General features: G+C 46.2%; 3 protein-coding genes across 4 annotated transcripts in view; 1 reads left to right on the top strand and 2 right to left on the bottom strand.

Moving 5' to 3' along the window:
* Nucleotides 1-406: 406 nt before the first annotated feature.
* mul1a (mitochondrial E3 ubiquitin protein ligase 1a) lies at nucleotides 407-5324 on the bottom strand. Its single transcript, XM_048238895.1, has 6 exons — nucleotides 5233-5324; nucleotides 4526-4679; nucleotides 4333-4420; nucleotides 3431-3551; nucleotides 2282-2513; nucleotides 407-1774 (listed from the first exon to the last, which is right to left on the bottom strand). Exons 2-6 carry the CDS (start codon nucleotides 4643-4645, stop codon nucleotides 1256-1258), a joined length of 1080 nt encoding a protein of 359 aa, XP_048094852.1. The 5' UTR covers nucleotides 4646-4679; nucleotides 5233-5324; the 3' UTR covers nucleotides 407-1255.
* Nucleotides 5325-5357: 33 nt separating this feature from the next.
* On the top strand, nucleotides 5358-10583 carry alg3 (ALG3 alpha-1,3- mannosyltransferase). Its single transcript, XM_048238789.1, has 9 exons — nucleotides 5358-5608; nucleotides 5987-6086; nucleotides 6342-6489; nucleotides 6681-6841; nucleotides 7011-7131; nucleotides 7315-7520; nucleotides 7819-7895; nucleotides 8878-9022; nucleotides 9413-10583. The coding sequence occupies exons 1-9, from the start codon at nucleotides 5428-5430 to the stop codon at nucleotides 9564-9566; spliced, it is 1293 nt and encodes a 430-aa protein (XP_048094746.1). The 5' UTR covers nucleotides 5358-5427; the 3' UTR covers nucleotides 9567-10583.
* Nucleotides 10584-10602: 19 nt separating this feature from the next.
* Nucleotides 10603-21605, bottom strand: part of vwa5b2 (von Willebrand factor A domain containing 5B2) — a 23559-nt gene continuing 12556 nt past the window's right edge. The window contains exons 11-22 of one of the 2 annotated variants that reach the window (XM_048238242.1): nucleotides 21104-21218; nucleotides 20655-20840; nucleotides 20192-20411; nucleotides 19778-20058; nucleotides 19166-19403; nucleotides 18606-18908; nucleotides 17928-18074; nucleotides 16922-17056; nucleotides 15101-15151; nucleotides 14473-14572; nucleotides 13458-13581; nucleotides 10603-13074 (exon numbers count right to left, since the gene is read on the bottom strand). In XM_048238242.1, coding sequence (XP_048094199.1) covers nucleotides 12406-13074; nucleotides 13458-13581; nucleotides 14473-14572; nucleotides 15101-15151; nucleotides 16922-17056; nucleotides 17928-18074; nucleotides 18606-18908; nucleotides 19166-19403; nucleotides 19778-20058; nucleotides 20192-20411; nucleotides 20655-20840; nucleotides 21104-21218 — 2569 coding nt within the window. In that variant the 3' untranslated portion in view covers nucleotides 10603-12405. The remainder of the gene's footprint in view (nucleotides 13075-13457; nucleotides 13582-14472; nucleotides 14573-15100; nucleotides 15152-16921; nucleotides 17057-17927; nucleotides 18075-18605; nucleotides 18909-19165; nucleotides 19404-19777; nucleotides 20059-20191; nucleotides 20412-20654; nucleotides 20841-21103; nucleotides 21219-21605) is intronic. The other variant, XM_048238248.1, reaches the window with a different exon arrangement.

Below are 21605 nucleotides of genomic sequence, written 5' to 3'. Positions count from 1 at the left end.
TAACGTTTGGCCTTTCGCTCTACTTCAACCCTCTGGTGCAGCTGTTGGCTTTGGAACTCCAGAGGGATTGGATTTTGCTGCTCGTGTGACCCCTTTGGAGATTGACAGTTCCGTTTGACCCCACCAACCCACCTGTTTAAGACAATCCGTTCAGCCTCACTCTTATGCCACGCAAGAAACTATTGACAGTGATCGTCACGGTGCGTCTGTGAATGGAGGTGCGTCTTTGCGTGTAGGCTATACGACGGTGTCCACTAAGCATACCATGCTTATTTCGACCCTCTGCCCAACATAGCCGGCCCTTCAATCAGATGACGTTGGCAGAAGTGGCCCCCGGCTCATTTGAGTTTGAGACCCCTGTTTTAGGCAGTGCATTTGGCATTAACAAGGAAGCCATCACAGTCAGTCAGATCTGAGATGTTTTATTCAAAAGTCCATAGAGAGCACCCAGTCCTAGAGCTCTGTAAATATGCCATAGCCAAGCTGAGAACTCTCCAGCGGAAATATAACACAGAGCTTTCAATCAGTATCCATCTGAAACATGGTGCATAGACAATCAGCATGTCATAAAGCAGCTATTTTTATTAACAAATTAAGGCACAAAGCTCACGATTGTATGAAAATAACATCTCTAGAAGATTTTAAAGGTGGAAGGGGGAAGTGTACAACCCTCTTAAGTTACTGGTATCTACAAATACATTTCTTGAGAGAAAAGGTCCCAATACTTAAGTGAGTAAGATTGATGTAACCATTCTACTGTAAATTCACATTTGACAGATGCAGAATTTGTGCGTATGGTCCGTCATGAACTATTACACAAGACATATTACAGTGCCTACTGCATTAAATGCACAGCCGCCATGAATTGACACTATTTACAGAAATCAGTCCCAACAGGTGTGCAGATGGACATTATTAGTAGTATTTGCACACATACTGTACGTACGTGTGTGTGTGTATGTGTATGTCTACACATGCTTAAATATTTACGTTATGTTTACTCAGTCCCTCTTTGTGTACCGTGTGTGTTTCCTACATGGTATGTAAAGAGAAATTATATAGTTATATATGTTTCTTTGCCTCTGACATCTGTCAACCAGGTCAGGCTCCCTCTACAAATACACCTCTTTAGTGATGAGCGCTTAGCCCTACAGTATGTGTGTATGAAAGAGAGACAGTACATGTCCATGGTAGGAGTTAGGATGCATACCTTCATCCAGTCCTTCTTGAGTCCCCATGTGTGTGTGTGTGTGGGTCAGACCTGGTAGAGGGGCACAACCCTCGTGATGGTCTGCCTGCAGATGGGGCAGGTGGGCTGGGGCAGCGCCTGGTAGCAGCTGAAGCAGCAGCACACGTGTCCGCAGTCCAGGAGCACGCAGCTGCGCGGGTTATTCAGGCACACCACGCAGGCGTTCTCCAGCGGCTCCGGCTCGCCTTCCTCCTCCTCTCCTCCGTTCGCCGACGATGGCGACGTCGCCCGGCCGGCACGGGTGTCCAGGCGCTCAAACTCCCGGCGCAGCCGCTCGCGCTCCCACTTGACCTGCAGGCGGCGGTAGTAGCGCCGCGCCGCCCACAGCAGCACGGCCACGCCAGCCAGGGCGCACGTCGCCGCCAGCGCGCGCCACACCAGCGCCTGGCCCTCCTGCTCCAGCCGCAGTGTCTCAAAGTCGCCCGTGCTCAAGAAGTACTCGGAGCCATCGGCCGGCGGACGCAGCTTCACCGCCCGGTCCGTGTCCAGGATGAGCTCGCCCACGCCGGTCAGCGCTGCACCCACCTTAACACAATACAGTTGTGTTTCATTAAATTACATTAAAGCATTTATGACAGATACAGTCTCAAGGCACTATTAAGTCCAACGCCCGAACCCCCATGGAGCCAGTAGAAAGCAATGGTGGCCAGGAAAAAAACGTCCTTTTAACAGGAAGGGGCCTTGAGCAGAAGCCAGATCAGCTGGGTGGCTTGAAGCTGGCCCATTACAAATACAAAGGGCATGGCAGATACAGGAAGTGAGGTAAGAGGGTCAAAAGGGCAAGCAGATAGTTCAGAGAATCAAGAATCACTTTCAACAATCCAGATCGAAGGGGAGGCCCATCTGCTTGAAGTCAGCCAATTAGAGGGAATGAAGGGGATTTAGAGGGTAGCGGAGCGATGGGGGACGGAAACGGAGGAAAGCAGATCATGTCATCCACAGAATCAAGGAACACCTTCAGATAGCCCAGCTCTGAGGGTGGAGCGATGTACAGGGGAGAGCAGTGAGGGAAGCGGGTTAATTCATACGAACCTTCAGCATCTCCTCTGTCTCCAGCTGTCCCTTGGGCTTCTCCCCGCTCAGGTACTGGCCAATGAGGTCAGTGAAGCCGTAGGTGGCCTGGTGGAACTTCTCGTGGATCACCTCCATCTCGGGGCCTGTGGCCTCCAGCGGGCACAGCACGCGCACCGCCGCCTGGCCCGAGCCCACCATGTTAAAGGGCACGGCGTTGACCCGCTGGTGCAGCACGCGCTCGCTGTCCGTCCTGAGACACGGAGAGAGAGCGTTTGAGGGAGAAATAAAGAGAAAGGTGGCAAAAGAAAGAGTGAGAGAAATGAAGAAAAGAGAATGTGAAAGGCAGAGAGGGAAGAATAATTATTGCATTGCATTGCATTACTGCATCCCACTTCACCACTCAGTGGCAAAGAAACTCATACAAATGCTGTTCTTCCTTGGATACATTCAGTTCAACTGTTGCATTAAAGACCTACAGTACTCAAAGCCTGGTGCGGGTACCCGATCCGTTGTGTGCAGGTGCAAGACGTTCACACATGTGCAGATGGTAATCCTGTTTTACTACAATTTATGACACTGCCCGATCTGTTCTATGCTTGCGCCACTTTTTTAGTTTAGCCGTGCTGCTTAGCAAGATATTTAAGACAAAGATGTTGTGGTGTATGGTTATTTCAACAGAAAAAGGAAGTGATCGAATGCTAAATGGGCCTATTTTGTGATCATACATAGGCCTTTTAGTCTTTTATTACAGTGCAGTGTTGGCGAGAAAAACAGCCTATGAGAATAGGCTACTTGCTCTTGTTCTGTTACTCTTGTACAAAGAACAACACACAAACGTTACAAATGTGGGTTGGATCGTTAGTCAGCACTTCATTGACGAAGTCGATGTGTGAACAGCATAACTCAACACAAAGACATTCCCGTTTGACCTCTTCCTCATGTAACAACGTGGTTGTTGCTCCGTGTCTAATATCTATTGTTCCATTTGACTGTCAAGCGATTTAACGCTTGAGTGGTCCAGATCGGGCAGAAAAATCGATGCCTTCTGGCGGAGCACTTACGCGCATTGCGCTGAACGGATCAGGCAGGCGGCACAGATCGGGTGCCCACACCTGGTATTCCTATACAGCAGGCTGACAGCAACGTAAACACAAAACTGTTCTTTACCAGGTGCGTGCCAGGCTGTTCCACACTAGCTTGTGCTCCCGTAGCACCAGCTTCTGAATGACGCCCACACTGGCCTCCTGGAACTGGCTCCTCAGGGGCTCACCTATCGGCTGCACCGCGCCTGCCAAGCACACACTTATGCATTGCCACATATATGGGACCAAATGATGGTCACTCACAGGCCACCAATAATTAATTTACAATGCCATTACATCATTTTCTACCAACATGAGATCCAAAGGTGGAAATTGGGGGGAAATTACTAGAGAAGGCAGAGATGTTTCAAACTATTCAGTTGTTTCTGCTTGATATAAGTGGTCATACCATGCATTGATATTATACACACAGCATAGGGCAGTGGTAGTGTAGTGGTTAAGGAGCTGGGCTAGCGTGCAGTAGCCAGAAAGTTGTCGGTTCAATTCACGGCTTCCACCGTTGTGCCCTTGAGCAAGGCAAGAATGTGGTTGGTTACTTACATTACAGGAAGGGGCGGGAATATATGTAGACAACTGTCATATTGGTGTTACAAACTAACCTCATACTTTTCTATGGAGGATTCTTTGAATGCTTTGTCTCCTCATTATAAAGTCTCTAACTGAATTCTGACAGGCACTCCTCTGTGTGTAACCGCTGACCAGTTCTGCTATGTGCACTGCAAACTTATTCTGGGTGAACCTTTCCTTGGGCCACAGACTTTAAATGGATATACACGTGATCTCTATTATAACATCTATGGCATTATCGCTACATCCAAACATATGTGTTTTAAAATAGCTAAATAGCTAAATGCAGCAGCAGCTTCGAAAGCTGCAGAGTAATGAAAATCAGTCTCATGCGAGTGGACTGCCAGTTAAGCTGACCAGTGCTATATAAAAGGCAACCACTAAAATGCATGGGATTACCTTCAATGACTACATATTGCAGGCATTTCCCAGGGGCCTGATTGAGAAGATTTGCCAGTTCTTCATCTAGTGCTAATTGTGGTGCTTCCTGTAAAACACAAATCATCATTTTATTATCACATAACAGAACATGTTCTTGCTTGCAGTGATAGAATGAAAGGAATATGACCAGAGTAACAAACTGGGAACTGACATTGAGCTTGTCCACCGTTTTCCGTTTCTTCCTGTAGATGTAATAGAAGAGACCAGAGAGAGCAAGGCTTGACCCAAGACAAACGATCTCCAAAGTTTTTAATGGATAATCCTCCATCATCTAGAACTTTTTACTGTCCTTTCATCCCACGACACTGTGGAACAAAACCAACATTCCACATCCAGCAAGTTCATAACGTAACGTCATGTTTGATGCACGAGCATGATCATTTGAATATAAAACATCAATAAAATATGCATTACATCTTTGACCTGTCCAAGTATGTGACATTTATTCTCTGCCATGGTTTTTGCAGGGTTTTGCAAACAACTCTTTCAAATGCTTTGAGTAAATGGCTACACCTGACAACTGAGTCCAAAACATTTGTAATCAACATCGTGCAATAAATGTGAATCGCGTTAGAGTTTACTGTTTACTGTAACTAACCTAGCGAAAACTGAGTAGCTACATTTTCTCTCTAAAGCCTCTCTTTGTCACGCACTGCAACTGCAACTGTCCCTAACTAAATAAGCAAGCAGCTGTCCATGTTAGCTTGCTAGCCAGCAGGTGCACTAGCTAGCCACCTACCATTGCAAGATCATTAATTATCCTCAAAAGACAAGACTGGAACAATAAAACAGAACACAACACTGTACATTTGCAAGATGTTCTCTGGATAACTAGATTACAAACTTCTCACAACTGACCTGTAACATTGACGTTTGTTGTGAGCGTAGACTGTCAACCTACTTCCACATAAGGAGGTGAGCCAGGATAAGTCACGTGGCGACGTTCTCCCATGTCACGTGACCATCCGTCAAACTCCACTTCTTCACTGCGCAGCTGCTTAGAGCTTACGCGTGTTGCTGTCTGTATGGCCTCCACGCTCCACGTATATTGAAATGGCAGTAGTCGGAAAGAAGAAGTCTGCCGGTGCCACATCTCGATTATGGGCAACATTACGCACAATATGGCAGGAGAAGCATCTCATATTATTCAAAGCGGAATACACTTTGCTAGTTACAGCACTCCTCTGGTTTTTGGAAATCGGTGTCAACATATGGGTCATTCAAAAAGTTGCATGTAAGTAGCTAGCTTGCTTGCTTGCTAGCTAGCTAGTCAGCATGTAAGCCCATAAACCTAGGGTAACAGTGACAACACTAAACTTTTATTCCCCAAATGTCAGGAGTCTAGTCTAGTTTAATCCTGTATTTCCACCATTTCCCAGTCAATGTAAACACGTAGGCTGCAATTGTTTTCTGCGTTATGGATCTTAACAACTTTGCATTGCTATACACTGTATTATCTAAGTTATAAGGCACCATGAAAGTTAACTTTAAGCTACTGTAGGCCAATATAACCATATTTAAACAACACCAACTATTCATCTTATTACATGCTGATGAAAACTCACATTTCTCAGACATAATCTAATTAAATGTGATGATATGTTCATTGCAGATACAGAAATTGACTGGAAGGCCTACATGGATGAGGTTGAAGGAGTCATCAATGGGACTTACGACTATACACAACTCAAGGGTGATACGGGGCCACTGGTGTAAGTTGTGCTGTTAGGTGGCTCACTGTGGCAGAGAGAGAGACTGACTACCCTACCTGGGCTTAAACCTGCATCTTCTGTACAGTAGCCACGGTGCTGGATGTTGCTCTTTGGTGGGGTGCCAGCTCTCTACCTCTGCCACAATTATAATCATGAAATTTCTATACAAAGTCTCCTTAGGAGGAAATCTCCTGTAAAGGTGATGTTGCACACCTCCGGTCTCTTACGGTTGTTTTTTTTACGTGTTGCATGCAGGTACCCAGCTGGTTTTGTTTACATCTTCACTGCATTATACTACGCCACTGACCATGGGGCGAACATCCGACTTGGGCAGTATATTTTTGCTGTTTTCTACCTGATCACCCTTTTGCTTGTATTTCGGATCTACAACCGCACTAAAAAGGTAGGCCTACCACGTTTTTATGTCATCTCATTCTCAATCAAGTATTTGTGTGTGAAACTTAAAAAAATGTTTTATAGTTGATTGTGCAGTTGTATGTTGATGTTTACTACTGGTACTTACATTCTAGTACTTTCCTGACTGTGACTGATGCCCTCCCGCCCCCTGTCTCTGCTGCCCTGTGATCTTTGTAGGTTCCTCCATACGTGTTCTTCTTTGTGTGCTGTGCATCGTACCGCATTCACTCCATCTTTGTACTGCGTCTCTTCAATGACCCTGTGGCCATGATGCTCCTCTTTGGCGCTGTTAACCTCTTCCTGGATGGACGCTGGACCCTGGGCTGTGGAATCTTCAGGCAAGTACCATTAGTAAAGCCAGACAAAGAGAAAGCTGAAGAGGTGCTAGTGGCTCTGGTCTCTGGCTCATGTTGTTTGCTGTCTGATCTTGTGGACCATTTAGTAGTTTCCATGATAATGGATGCTGAGTTGTGACCCATGTTCTCTGCTTATTTCTCCTGTGGACAGTTTAGCTGTGTCTGTGAAGATGAACGTCCTCCTGTTTGCCCCTGGCCTGCTCTTCCTCCTCCTGTCAGAGTTTGGTCTGATGAAGACCATCCCTAAACTGACTCTCTGTGCCGCCATCCAGGTGAGGCCTTCAGACACTCTGGACACAGCCGTGTGGCGTCTGATTACTGTGCTGTCATCTTTCACCCCACAACACCCCCCATAACAGACAAACACACACACACACACACACACCTGCCACCCTTCTGTCCAAACATACTCTTAGTGCCACGTCAGCAAACACGTGTCCCTTCCTCGCCCACAGCTGTTGCTGGGCTTGCCCTTCCTGCTGGAGAACCCTGTGGGCTACATGAGTCGGGCCTTTGACCTGGGCCGGCAGTTCCTCTTCAAGTGGACAGTCAACTGGCGCTTCCTGCCCGAGTGGCTCTTCCTCAACCGATATTTTCACCTGGTGCTGCTGCTCTCCCACCTGATCACGCTGGCGCTGTTTGCCTGGCGCCGGTGGAAGAGGTGATTTACACACACACACACACACACACACACACACACACATACATACACACACATACAACCCTACATTGGATAATCAAGTCATTTGTATCAATGTTTCAGTACATTGCTTCATTGCACTATGTTTTATTTGTCTGATTTGTCTAGATTGCTGCTGAAGTCCTAACAGATTTTTATAGACCATTAATGTAATGATTTTGATAATGATTATGATTATTCGCTTAAAAGTGTGAGTTGTGTCTGCTGTTGTTTCAGGTAGAATTGTGTTTGGGGATAAATGCTTTTTCTTGCTATTCAGGCCTGGAGAGAGCATGCTGGCTTTGCTGAAGGACCCTGCTACAAGGGATGTCCCAGCTCAGAAACTTACCTCTGATCATATCCTTACTGTTTTCAACCATCCATGTGCTTCAAGGGGCCAATCCCAAAGTGAGCCCTGAGGACTAAGGACTAACAGACTCACAGACTTACTTGATCTCAGGTGCTAAGTGAGTGAGTGTGTGAGGCCACATGTGCTCAGCAAGGCCTTCAATTGGCCTGGGTATGGAAATGCCCAGATAGGTATAAATGGGATTGGGACAGCACTTCACAAGATCGCATGTTACCTTGACGACGTTTAATAACAAAGATGTTGCTGACACTTGCCGGTTTGGGAATTTTCGTGTTGTAAAACGTGTTGTTGTTGTTGGTTGCTGCTCACATTTTTCTAAATGTTCCGTTACGTGGTCGTGAGTCGTGCTGTTGTTTACCTTTGTCATTTCTGGATTTCCCTATGGTCTCCGCGGTAAACGTCACAATGCTTTGAACTGTGGGTAATTCCCTTTGGTGAAGTCTGCACTGATGCAGACTCACGGAAAGGGCTTGGTAAGTGTGTACTCAAACCCTCACGCCCTTTGAAATATGACTTTGGGACAGCCCTAAGCCCTTACGAATTTCGCGAGAACGCGCAGCAAAGTCTGTGAGTCTGGACTTTGGGATTGGGCCAAGGCCATCATTTGTCAGGTTCTACCTGAGTTCCACATGAATTTAAACTAGTACTAGGCTGAAAATCAGGTCCTACATGGATGACTTTCCTGAGTATAGGAGTGTTTGTGACCTGTGTGGTAAGAAACAAGTCAGCAAGCAGCATTTCGTAAATAATGCTAAATTAGTAACAAGCAGCCTTTAGTAACAATGCTAATGTCTGATGCAGTCCAACTGGGGATGCTGGGGAGGCTCAGCTTGTATAATAAACAGCTCGCCTCCAAACTGGTCTCCATGACACATGCTCAGCTATGTTTAATGGTGATTGGTGTTTATTGGTACTTTAAAAAGTGTGTTACACTCTATCTGAAGTGCGGGTTCCTTAACATGGCTTCACAGGTGGTTCTGGTGCTCTTCACCTCTAACTTCATCGGCATGTGCTTCAGCCGCTCGCTGCACTACCAATTCTACGTGTGGTACTTCCACACACTGCCCTACCTACTGTGGAGCGGAGGAGTCAAGAAGATGGCCCACCTGCTCAGGTGAGGAGCACAGGAACTGTGTGTGTGTGTGTGTGTTTTATGTGGCTGTGTCTCTTAGCCCTAGAACATAAAAAGTTTATAAGCACAGATGATGGGCATCCATGTATTCTAGAGAACAGATAACATAATGAATGAAGTTTGAAAGAGCGCTTTTGGACCATTTTTTTACATCATTCATCATCACACTGAAGCAGACTGAGCACCCAGGAGCTCATCCCTGACTGTGTATTCAGTGTATGAATTGGGGTGCAGATTTTAACACACTGTACTGAAAGAAAAATCCATCAGCCTTGGTCATGTGGCTATTAAACTACATGCATACATAATCTATTACACCTCATCCATCATGATTGAAATGGTTTCCCGTTGTCTCTGGTTGTTCTGTTGCAGGGTACTGATCCTTGGGCTGATCGAGCTGTCGTGGAACACTTACCCCTCCACCAACTACAGCTCCCTCTCCTTGCATGTGTGCCACCTCATTGCCCTGCTGTGCCTGTGGTTCAACCCCACCCCGGCTGCCCAGGAGAAGGCCAAGCGCCGCTGAGGTCAAAGTTCACCTACCAACCTGCCAAACCCCACTAAACCGTCCCCACCCTGAAAGCGACGGAGGGCAAGACACAGAGCTGTGCCCCCTCCCTCCGCCCTTTACTTGCTTCTTATTGGTCAAGATGACCAGTAGGAAGCTGAGGGACCCAATGGGGTGAACACCAGTCTTACCAAATCAGTACAGCCGTTAACATCTTCTGAAGCTGTTCCTGGGTTTGTCTCGTTTTTGTTTTCATTTGAATCCAAAGGGTGTTTTTGGACCACTGTAAGGTACAGCTTTAACCTGTGTCTGAGGGGGTGGCTATGAGAACTCTCAGGACTAAAGGAATTGACGGTATTCTTAAATGTAAGATGAGGAGGGTGTTTTTGGTTTTGTTCCTTGATGGCCATTATAAGGAGGAGTAGTTGTCCTTTTGTATATTTTCTTATTTCATTATATTTTTGCTGTGTGGTATTGCTTTTACATTTGGGGTATGAACCCCATAGTGATGATTTTAAACAATGTGAACGGCGTGTAGCCAAAGAGTCTTTAGCAATATCATGTTTCTGTTACTGTAACATTGATAAATACACATTATTTTAGAAACCGTCCAAAAAGTGGTTTATATGTGCATAATGTATTTAATTATATCAGGGAGTTTCTGAAGTTTACTGCAAATTAAGCTGACTTTTTTTTTTTTTTTTTTTTTTTTTTTTTTTTTTAAAACCTTATACCACCGCCCTCCCTCCCCCAGCAGGTGCATGTACAGGTACATTCAGTATGTTGAATGTGTATTTGGCTACTGTTGCAAAAGCATTTGCAAAGGCAGATTTCAGAGTTTAGTCAAACAGCCTTTCTGCTTAATGTTCTTTGAACTGGAGTAGGATTTATGAATATAGGACGTATTTCTGAAAAATATGTTGCTTGTGAATTGGTAACCATTTAGACTAGGTGATTTACTTTGGTTAGGGCGTTTGTGTTGACTGGCAGTTAATTGACATTTTGTGTGGAGTGTGTGATTGATTTGCATGACATCCACAGCTGATTCCAAACGTAGACCTGAGTTTTTGCTTTTATTTGATAGCTGTGTAAAGATTAAAAAAAAAAGAAAGAAAATCTCAGTCCTCATTTACAATGTGTGTGTTGCATGGTTGTACATGAAACACAAGCTGATGAAAAATTATTTGAGTAGTCTGTATGAAAAAGTCTAAAGCAAACATACATTTATATGTGACATTGAAAGTATAAATCAAGATGTGTTTGTATGCATTGGTTGTGAGAATCACTTTTAGAAGTGGTGTCAGATGGATGAATGAATGAGTGTTTCCTCTTTGGCAGTGATGTGATTCCTAATTGATTGTCAGTTTGTTAACAGCAATTCGTCAAAAGTGACAGCAAAGTGTCAAAAACTTAAAATTAAGTACCGTATTTTCCTAATAACTATAAGTCACACTTTTTTTCATAGTTTGGCTGGTCCTGCGACTCAGGTGCAACATATATATTTATATACAGTATAAGGGTTTTTTCCTCTTCATGACGCATTTTTTGACTGGTGCGACTTATACTCCGGTGCGACTTATAGTCCGGAAAATACGGTAATATAAAGTACATTTCTTCCACCTAGTTAAAAAATCAAGGAAACAAATTAAGTTGGAAAAAGATCTAAAGATTGATGTGAACAAATGTAGCCTGTGAATATAAGAATAGCACTTAATTAGCCTGAATCTCAAGGCAATGGGTTTGCAGCAGTAGGATACTTTGAGTCACATTTGAGGCATTGTAGGACTTAAGTAGCCTAGAAATCTAGACGCACCCTACTGGCATGTGGGTCTGGCTCATCAGGCTAGGACCTGAGGGCAGCTGTAGTGCAAACGGTAGCACCCATACCACAGTAGGGCTTAAGTGCCCGTTTACCCCAATGACCATTTGCCGATTCTACTCCCTCTACTCTCCCCATTCATGCTCTGTCAATCTCTGCTGTCCTATGTCAATTGAATGCAAACGCCTCTAAAGTAAAAACAAAAGAAAAAGAATGCAGAAGCATGGCCTTAATCATGTATCCTAGTCGTAGGCTTAGTGTAGCCCGGATCACACATGGCAGGAACATAGCCTGAGGATTGTGGCTAGTCTTATGTGGTTGTCACAGTAGCATAGCACAGCAGTAGCATGACATTGCGTTTGCTAGTAGCAGCATAGAAAAGCTTGTTTTTGGGGTTGCAGGTGGTGTGGTAGCTGGAACCCCATGTGCTTTATCATGCTACTAAGGTTGCAGCAGTAAAGTTGAGGCATAGAGCTGCAGAAACTTCACCTTTATGTTGTTGAGGGTGAAGCAGCAGCACACCATAGTAGGAATCATAGCATAACATAGAGTGGATCACATATTGGGGTTGAAGCACATGCATATTACAAAGCTAGATACCGCATTGTCCGTCAAGTTCTATTGCTGGGGGCAAACACTTTACTCTCTATGGGCAACACTTGCCGGCAATCAGAGACACCTGTCTGATTTCCACCTTTCAGTTTCTCCATTGACCTCCAGTGATTTTTGACCCCACCATGAAGGTGGCACTATTTACATATGTTCTGGAGTACAATGCGGCATCTACCTTTTATAATATCTATGTTGTAGCATAGCGTAGCATGAATTACATGTTGGGGTTGTAGCACAGCATAGCATAGCGTGGATCACATGTTGTTGGGGTTGTAGCACAGCGTAGCATAGCGTGGATCACATGTTGTTGGGCTTGTAGCACAGCATAGCATAGCGTGGATCACATGTTGTTGGGGTTGTAGGACAGCATAGCATAGCGTGGATCACATGTTGTTGGGGTTGTAGCACAGCATAGCATAGCGTGGATCACATGTTGTTGGGGTTGTAGCACAGCATGTTGAGCTGGATGTTCTCGTCCCAGTGGCGCAGCAGCAGGAACAGCTGCCGTGCGGCCGCCTTAAGCCCCGCCAGGTCCAGTCCTTCGGGCAGCAGCTGGCCACGCAGCCAGAAATCCGCCTTGGCGGCAATCAGCTCCCACTCCACGAAGTAGCCGGCGCACCGGTGCTCCAGCCAGGCCAAGGCCACCGCTGTGGCCCAGCTCAGGCTCTCCAGTTCCACCTGGGCCAGCACCACATCCCCTGGCAGCTCAGCAGGCTCCAGAAGGGAGGCTTCGCACATATCCGTCTCCGACCCGCGCCCGCTGTCCGCTTGGGGGACCCCACCAGCCAGCTCCGGGGAGCCCTCTTCCGAGCTGAGGGGTTCAGAGAGGACAGTGTCGGCCCCAAGGCAGCGCCCCACACTGGGCCTTGCAGACACCCTGGTGAAGCCAGGGGCCAGGGCTGGAGCTGGAGCCTGGTTTGGGGCTGGCGTCTCCTCTGGGTTGACTGGGGGAGAGGTGCAGCGGATGGGGGGGCTCAGGCTACTGCGGTGGCTGGTGTACGGGGACGCCCTCTTCAGGCGCTCCAGAGGGATCTGGATGCACTCGGAGTAGGACTCGTTCAGACAGAAAGCACCGGAAGCCAACTGCAGATGCACCTGTAAGGAGACAGGACAACACAGATGCAATATATTCACAGTAGAGAAACCAAACTAATTGGTCATAAGGCTGCAGTACAATTGGCTACATACAATCTATGAGAGGGTATGTTCCTTCTCTTATCTGCACTTCCAAGATCTGGAGGGAACTCCCAGCTGTCAAACTCCTCTTTTGATATTCTTTCCATTAGATGTACATGAGCTGGGTACAGACTGTCTATTTGCAGATGTCTGTTTCTTTACCTCAGCCCCACTTGATCGCAACTCATCTACAGCTTGAGAGTCACGAAAAAGAAATGGCCAAGCAGTGGTGCCGCTAATGAAGATCCTAGTCATAACATTGGTCATTTTTTCCCCAACATACTGTACATGAGGCCACTCACCAGAGGCAGGTAGTTGGGGGTGTCTGTCTCCGTGTGCTTCTCTGCCTCTGCAGACAGACAGTGAGGCTTCAGGGCTGCCTGCCTTCCTGAGGCGTTACTGGACATCAGCCTCCCCAGATTAAACCTGAGGAGCAGACACACACCAGTCTAACAGGGTCAAACATTGGTACTACAGGGTGAGCATTTACAGTCCTCCCAGTTATGGACTGCAAGCACCAAAAGTACAAGGATACATACATGGTGTGAATTAGAAGGGAGCCTAGGTTTGACCATCATTTTAGACTTTTACCCTCTCAAAGAAGGCAATGTAAATTGTGTACTGTATATAAGTATATATACTCTTTTGATCCCATGAGGGAAATTTGGTCTCTGCATTTAGCCCAATCAGTGAATTAGTGAAACACACTCGGCACACAGTGAGGTGAAGCACAGACTAATCCCGGCTCAGTGAGCAGCCTGCTACAACAGCGGCGCTCGGGGAGCAGTGAGGGGTTAGGTGCCTTGCTCAAGGGCACTTCAACCACCGTTCCTACTGGTCAGGGTTCAAACCGGCAACCCTCCGATTACAAGTCCAAAGCACTAACCAGTAGGCCACGGCTGCCCCAATGTTTTGTGCTGTATACTGTTTTGTGCTGTATAATCTAAGCACACTCCTAAACCTTGTGGAAAGCTTGTTGAAGCTGCTATAGCTGGAAAAGGTGGACCGACATCATATTAAACCCTACTGTATGGATTAAGAATGGGATGTCACTTAAGTTCATATGCAAGTTAAGGCAGGTGACCCAATACTTTTGGCAATAGTGTATGTTCAATCCCACCTTTAGGAAGCATTTGCATTGGGAAGGAAATTTCAGCATTATCTCTAAGCAATACCACTTTTAATCCATATTTCACCACACAGACCTGTGAAAATAGCTGACGGATCATAATAGATCAACAGCACTAGAGAGTTTGAGTGGCACCATAGGATAACCACCGCTAGCCTTTATGGTGTTAAGGTGTGATTAGGTCTCACCTGGAGCCGAAGAAGCTCTCCACGGAGCGGCTCTCTATGGAGCGCTGTGAGCGGGTGGAGGTGCCGGAGGGGCTGGCAGGGTGAGCGGCGGGGCCTGTACCTGAGACAGCACTGTTAACATCATCATCCATCACATCGGCCTCTCTCTCTCTCTCTCTCTCTCTCTCTCTCTCTCTCTCTCTCTCTCTCTCCCACACATAAGCACACACACTCATGCCAGCGATGGACAACAGTCCACAGTTTTGGCTGGGGAGCTCATTTGTTTCAGGTTTGTCTTTCCACATCGACAGCAGCAAATGATTCAGTTCAATCACTGTGTCATCTTTTGTTACATTTCATTGCTACTCTTGTTCTTATCCAGGGGATGTATACTGTATGCTAACTAGATCTCATAACACATCTGCTCTGGAACCAAACATATAAGTACCTAGTTTAACTCATCATTATTAACATGCAAGTTGACAATATCCTTAAACTGAGTATATATTGCTATAACCATTCTACAAGTATATGTTACTTGTATAGTTAAGGGAACACAGTTGATATAAAATGAAATCCCGTCCTCTAGTGCAGATGTTCTGATCTATGTAACCCAGGACTCAGTGTTGTCCATCCCACGGTGACTTACTGCTCTCCCAGGAGGTCAGACTGCAGGGGGAGGCGGGGGTGTCGTCTCTGTCTGTGGTGGGGAGAGGGAAAACATAGCACCACGAATCTACAGCTATAGGATGATTGATTCAAGTGAGAGTGTTTATATGGTAGTTTGCCATAAAATATTTGATATGAAGTCATGGAGTATAAGTCTATGGAGGTGAGGTTATTATATCTAGCGATGATTTATTATATCTTTTCAAAACTGAAGAAATTACACTTTGGTACAATGTAAAGTAGTCAGTGTACAGCTTGTATAACAGTGTAAATGTATGTCTCTTCAAAATAATTCAACACACAGCTATTAATGTCTAAACCGCTGGCAACAAAAGTGAGTACACCCCTAAGTGAAAATGTCCAAATTGGGCCCAATTAGCCATTTTCCCTCCCCTTTGTCATGTGACTCGTTTGTGTTATAAGATTTCAGGTGTGAATGGGGAGCAGGTGTGTTAAATATGGTGTTATCGCTCTCTCATACTGGTCACTGGAAGTTCATCTCATGGCAAAGCACTCTGAGGATCTGAAAAAAATTATCATTGCTCTACATAAAGATGACCTAGGCTGTAAGAAGATTGTCAACACCCTGAAACTGAGCTGCAGCACGGTGGCCAAGACCATACAGCGGTTTAACAGGACAGGTTCCACTCAGAACAGCGTCATATCCAGAGGTTGTATTTGGAAAATAGATGTATGACAGCTGCCAGCATTGCTGCAGAGGATGAAGGGGTGGGGGGTCAGCCTGTCAGTGCTCAGATCATACACCGCACACTGCATCAAATTGGTCTGCATGGCTGTCATCCCAGAATGAAGCCTCCTCTAAAGATGATGCACAAGAAAGCCCGCAAACAGTTTGTTGAAGACAAGCAGACTAAGGACATGGATTACTGGAACCATGTCCTTTGGTCTGATGAGACCAAGATAAACTTATTTGGTTCAGATGGTGTCAAGTGTGTGTGGCGGCAACCAGGTGAGGAGTACAAAGACATGTGTGTCTTGCCTACAGTCAAGCATGGTGGTGGGAGTGTCATGGTCTGGGGCTTCATGAGTGCTGCAGCCACTGGGGAGCTACAGTTGATTGAGGGAACCATGAATGGCAGCATGCACTGTGACATACGGAAGCCTGATGTCTCTAGACCTAAACCCTATTGAGCATCTGTGGGGCATCCTCAAACAGAAGGTGAAGGAGCGCAAGGTCTCTAACATCCATCAGCTCCGGGATGTTGTCATGGAGGAGTGGAAGAGGATTCCAGTGGCAACCTGTGAAGCTCTGATGAACTCCATGCCCAAGAAAGAGGGTTAAGGCAGTGCTGGAAAAAAATGGTGGCCGCACAAAATGTTGACATTTGGACATTTTCACTTAGGAGTGTTATTGAGGGGACAGCAAATTCACACTGTTATACAAGCTTTACACTCACTACCTTACACTGTATCAAAGGGTCATTTTTTCAGTGTTGTCCCATGAAAAGATATAATGAAATATTTGCAGAAATGTGAGGAGTGTACTCACTTTTGTGAGATACTGTATATATTATTATATGCTATAATAATTATTATTATCAAGATATGATTTCTCAGTGTCTGTATCTGCATTATATCTCTCTGTTTACGACTCTGTGAAACCTCAACAAAGTCATACGTGCTTGATTTACTCTTCCATCATTCACATTGGGTTTACATTTTTTTGACAAGGAAGCTTCAGACCATTTTAATGAAATGGTCTGAAATGAAGTGTACATGATCATGAGGCCAATGACACTCAGGAACTCCCTTCAGGCCACTTTATTCGTGCCATCAGTACCTGTGGAGGTAAAGGTGTCCTCCAGCTCCTCACTGTCCCGGCTGGATGGCCTGCGACCCAGACCCACCGAGTAGGACCTCTGCCTCCTGCTGCCGCCTGCGTGGGAGCTGCGCCTCGCACCGAAACGCACCCCTGCTGCCATTACAACAATTACAACTGTTTAATTCATAGGTTCTCAAAGTGCTGCCCGGGGGCCAATGGCGGCCCGCGGAAACATTTCTGGCGGCCCGCGATAACATCTGATAACATCTGTAAAACTGTTAAAACTGTACAACTGTACTGTGTGCTTTGAAAAGAATGATTCTCTGTTTAGTGGTGTTTCGTGGCCGTCAGGTTTTCCTGTGGTGCTTTGGTAGCTGGAATTGGCCCTAAATAAGGCCTATGCTGATAAGAAGCAAGGCACACTGAGACTGTTTGTTCTAAATAAGTTGTACAAAATAAGTTTGTACCTGAAATGGACTGCAACCAGAACTGTTTGTCTGTTGAGGGTAAAGAACCCCAGGGATTGTGTGTGCATTGCAATTTTTCTTAAGATTTTCACAAGTTTTGCCAGGTTTAGCCTCAGTTATGAATTAAAATGTGTTTAATGCAGTAAATATAAACTGTAGAGATGCAACCTGGTCATTAAAATGATTACAAATGGGATTTTTTCTCCCAGTTTTTTTTTTCTTTTTCTCCCCCCGCCCCTTTGGTGGCCCTCAGTTAATGTTGGGTTCCTGAATTGGCCCTCACCAATCAACACTTTGAGAACCCAAGTACAATAATTTCCTCTTATTATTATATAACAATACAGTATATTACATTGTAATAATATAATCATAACGTAATATACTAATACTATAACACAACATTAATAAAAGTTGGCAATAAAAGATGTGCACTGAGATATATGTATGATTATGATGGTTATACTTGTATACTTGTGGAAACCCATAGTGTATGATTACCTATGTGTTACCATTTTATATCCTGCTTGTATAGTAAGAGCCCATAACCCCTGTGCTACCTGAGCTGAGGGGTTGGGGTGCGTCCTTGAGGCCCTTGCTGGTGCTGGTGCTGCTGGAGTCTGTGGCGGTGAAGGCCGTATACATGCAGATGATGTTGCAGCTCTTACTGGTCTGAATGGCCTTCATCCTGTACCTTTTCATTGGCCCTGGAGGACAGAGCTGCCCTGAGTCAGATAAGGTCATGCTTAACATGCTAGTGCCTGCATATACACATGTCTGGGAGCTCTTCATGGAGACATTTTCAGGCAGGTGATTTTAGCCAGTTGTGACTGATAACTGGTAGCACTACATTTCATAACAATGTGTTCTTTCTCAGAACTCAAAGTGAAGGCTTTTACCGACATAATTTTCAGGTAGAGAGTAAATAAATATTTCAGTTATTATCCCATCCCATTCAATTCATAGGACAATAAACATATGTATAGGTTACAACCTAGATGTATGTATTCCACAGTGTGTTCAGTCAAGGGACCTATTGGGACTCAAATAAATCATTTGTGTTTTTCAACAGCAGGGGGCAATACTTCCCTTTTCTTTCTTTAGCCTCAGTTGCTAATGTCAATCTGAGCATGTGTGGACTTTTTCTTTGCATAAATGTCGTACGTAAAATAGAGATATCAGGCCAGAGGTGTAGAGAGTCGCAAGTTAATAAGAGGCGTACAACAGCTTATACCCACCTTGCTCGATGTCGGATTCTTTTTCTGACATGTTCTCAAAGTCACGGATCACAGAGCGAGCGGCCAGCTGATGCACAATCTCTCCCCAGGGGTCAGCTGCTGGCGGTGTGGGGCTCGGAGGGGCCCAGAGTGGGCTCAGGTCCACAGCCACCTCCCAGGACACGGGCCGGCCCCCCAGCAGGCCATGGATGAGGGACCGGGCCTGCAGAGCCTGGGGCTCGTCAGATGGTGCGGCTGCAAAGAAGCACTCCGGGTCGGTGAAGCCATCCCAATCCAGAGGGGAGGCTGGAAAAAGCAAGCCATCTATAGAGAGAGAAAGAGAGAGAGGATGAATATTAGGAAGGTAATGAATGTGTAGGATAAAGTGTTTTTTGGCAATTGTATGTGTTACCTGTGGCAAAAGCCTGCAGTGTACTGTTGGTGTATATGTGGATGTGCATGCTTTATTGCTTTATGTGTGGGTGGGTTGACATCATTTGGTTGCCTAGTTCAGAGTGTGTGTGTGTGTGTGTGTGTGTGTGTGTGTGTGTGTGTGTGTGTGTGTGTGTGTGTGTTCTCACTGGAGTCGGTCAAGCTCCTGCGAGACAGTGCTCCCCTGAGGCTGGGCTGCGTCTCGCTGTCGCTCTCCTCCAGCCGCCCGCCCACCGCCTGGTCGAAGGAGACCTTCTCCAGGGCCCGCCGCAGCCGGTGCATGTCCAGCTCGCCCTGCGGAGATGAAAAGCTGCGTGCAGACATGGCACAGCGCGCCAGCGCCCTCTGCCTGCGACGACACTCCTCACGTTCCGCCAGCCTGCCAGCCTGCAGGGAGCCAGTGAACAAACACACAAAGAAACAAAGACATTATCAGAGCCATAACAATTCGAAAACAACTCAAGTTGCAGATATAGTTTATCATTACTAGTAGTCTATGTGTGCTGCCTAGGAGACAAGCCCATGTTCTGGGCTGGTATTAGAACCATCAGTTGAGCCACAGCAACACCTAATGTGGACTCAGATATAGGCATTTAGGTAGAGGAATTAATTACCATTACGTTCACATTCACTGATAATGTCATAACAGCCCCATATATTAGTACATCTATCTATTTATCGATCTATACACACACACACACACACATCATGTGTTTTTTGTGCAGTAAAACTAGGCATTGCTGTTCCTTCTAAACCCCCACCTTCCCAGGGCTGGGGTCAGTGTTCTCCGAGGGAGGGGTGTGCTGCCAGGGGGACTCCCAGCGAGAGAGGCCACGTGTGTCTGGGGGGGCCACCCTCTCCAGGCCCTGGGGCAGGGAGCCTGTGTCCAGGCTAGGGCTGGTCCAGTCAGAGGCAGCAGGGGAGGCAGAGAGGAGGCCGCGGTCGCTGCTGATGGAGCAGCGGGTCAGAACATACTGGTCCTGCACGTAGGACGCCTCCTCGATCCGCTGCCGCACGTCACTGTAGGGCTCCAGCTCCAAGGCTAAGAGAAACAGGTGACAAAATATATAATGTCCGCAACACTGCTTTAGACTCCCATTTATTTAATGTACAAAGACAACGTTTCGACCCTGCTGGGTCATATGCGTGTGTGTGTTCTAGAGACGAGCTGTCACCTGTGCTATTGTTGTCGACGTCGGAGGCCTTGGCGCAGGAGAACTCGGAGGAGATTTCCCGGGAGATCTCCCTGAGGGCCTCCTCAAGGTCCTCCTCCTCACCCGGCAGCGCCAGGAACTGCTGCAGCACCTCAGACGGATTGGGCAGCTCGTCCTGCACCTGGCCGAACACAGAGCCCAGGGAGCCGCGGGACGCGCCTCGGTACGAGCGCCCTCTCACCTGGGAAAGAGACACAGGGCAGGGGGACTTTTACTGTCTTAAAGGACAAGGGGGGTGTTGAAGATTAAAGGCACAGTCCATGAATTTCGAGAAGGTTTGTTGATATTTAAGGCCAAACAACAATTAAATTTCCCCTCCTTTGTGATCCTGAAGCAACATGTTGATCAGAATGGACATGCAAAACCAAGACATTTTACAGATACATTGCAGAGATATCTAAAAACAATATCTGTACGTCCTTACCTCATTCTTCCTGCTTCTGAATGGCGCCACATCATACAAGGTACAGTAGCCAATCAGACGACTGCCAGGGTAGAGTGGAGGGATTTCATTGGGTGAAAGGAGAGCCTCCATATTGTCAGGCACATACCAGTCAATGCGAACATCAGTCAGGACAGGCTCAAGAGCTTTCTTCAGGGATTTGATGAGCTGAGGAAATGTGTATTCACATTCATACATGTGACAACTATTTGTCAGTTTGTAGTTCGAAGAAGATCTAAAGCCATAACTGGAGCCACTGTGTTATGTTAACAACGCAAAGATCTTGCCTTACATTGTAATTGGCTGAGAGAAACTGATTATCCCTTTGTATTAATTTCTTATTATGAATTAGCTTACTGATGATCACCACAACACGTATTTGAGGTCTTTGGACCACTGCAGGTCTCCCCCAGTGAAAGCTGCTCTCTCACCTTCGGTTGCAGCCTCTCATCATCACTCAAGAACTCGGCACCGCCGCCGGTCACCTTGGCAACCCCTTGGAGAAGCCGTCTACAGGCCCGTGGACCCAGGCCCAGACCAAAGCACCTCAACACAACAAAGAACAACTTTTTTGTTGACAGGAATAGCAGTCTGTGCTATCTAACAGCCACCACAACCACTCAGAAAGGTGAAATAGTAATGTAAGTCACTTTGGACAAAAGCATCTGCCACATGCCATACACAACATAGTAATACAACAATATTCAGTAACACAGAGAATGGTGTAAATCTTTCTACTTTTACTACTTTTCAGAACTTTTAATTTTACAGCATAATATGATAAAAAGCACAAAGTGGAGTAAATCCCATTGAAGTGAACATCAGTGAGAATGCCTTTCTGGAGCAGACCCCACGCTATCAGTGTCCTGAGGAGCTGTCAGAGAGCCATCCGTCAGTGTCATCCGTCAGTGTCTCCTTAAAAGGCCATGGCGC

The sequence above is a fragment of the Alosa alosa genome, chromosome 1 (assembly GCF_017589495.1).
Source record: "Alosa alosa isolate M-15738 ecotype Scorff River chromosome 1, AALO_Geno_1.1, whole genome shotgun sequence".
Classification (NCBI taxonomy): Eukaryota; Metazoa; Chordata; class Actinopteri; order Clupeiformes; family Clupeidae; genus Alosa; species Alosa alosa.
Note: the sequence above shows the minus strand (reverse complement) of the source record. Positions and strands in the feature narration are given on the sequence as shown.

Coding starts and splice junctions, on each gene's coding strand:
- alg3 (XM_048238789.1), top strand. CDS start 5,428: ATGGCAGTAGTCGGAAAGAAGAAGTCTGCCGGTGCCACATCTCGATTA. Junction 6,087..6,341: donor GGTGATACGGGGCCACTGGT/GTAAGTTGTGCT, acceptor TGTTGCATGCAG/GTACCCAGCTGGTTTTGTTT. Junction 6,842..7,010: donor CTGGGCTGTGGAATCTTCAG/GCAAGTACCATT, acceptor TCCTGTGGACAG/TTTAGCTGTGTCTGTGAAGA.
- mul1a (XM_048238895.1), bottom strand. CDS start 4,645: ATGATGGAGGATTATCCATTAAAAACTTTGGAGATCGTTTGTCTTGGG. Junction 3,552..4,332: donor GCAATATGTAGTCATTGAAG/GTAATCCCATGC, acceptor TGTGCTTGGCAG/GCGCGGTGCAGCCGATAGGT. Junction 2,514..3,430: donor AACAGCCTGGCACGCACCTG/GTAAAGAACAGT, acceptor TCCGTGTCTCAG/GACGGACAGCGAGCGCGTGC.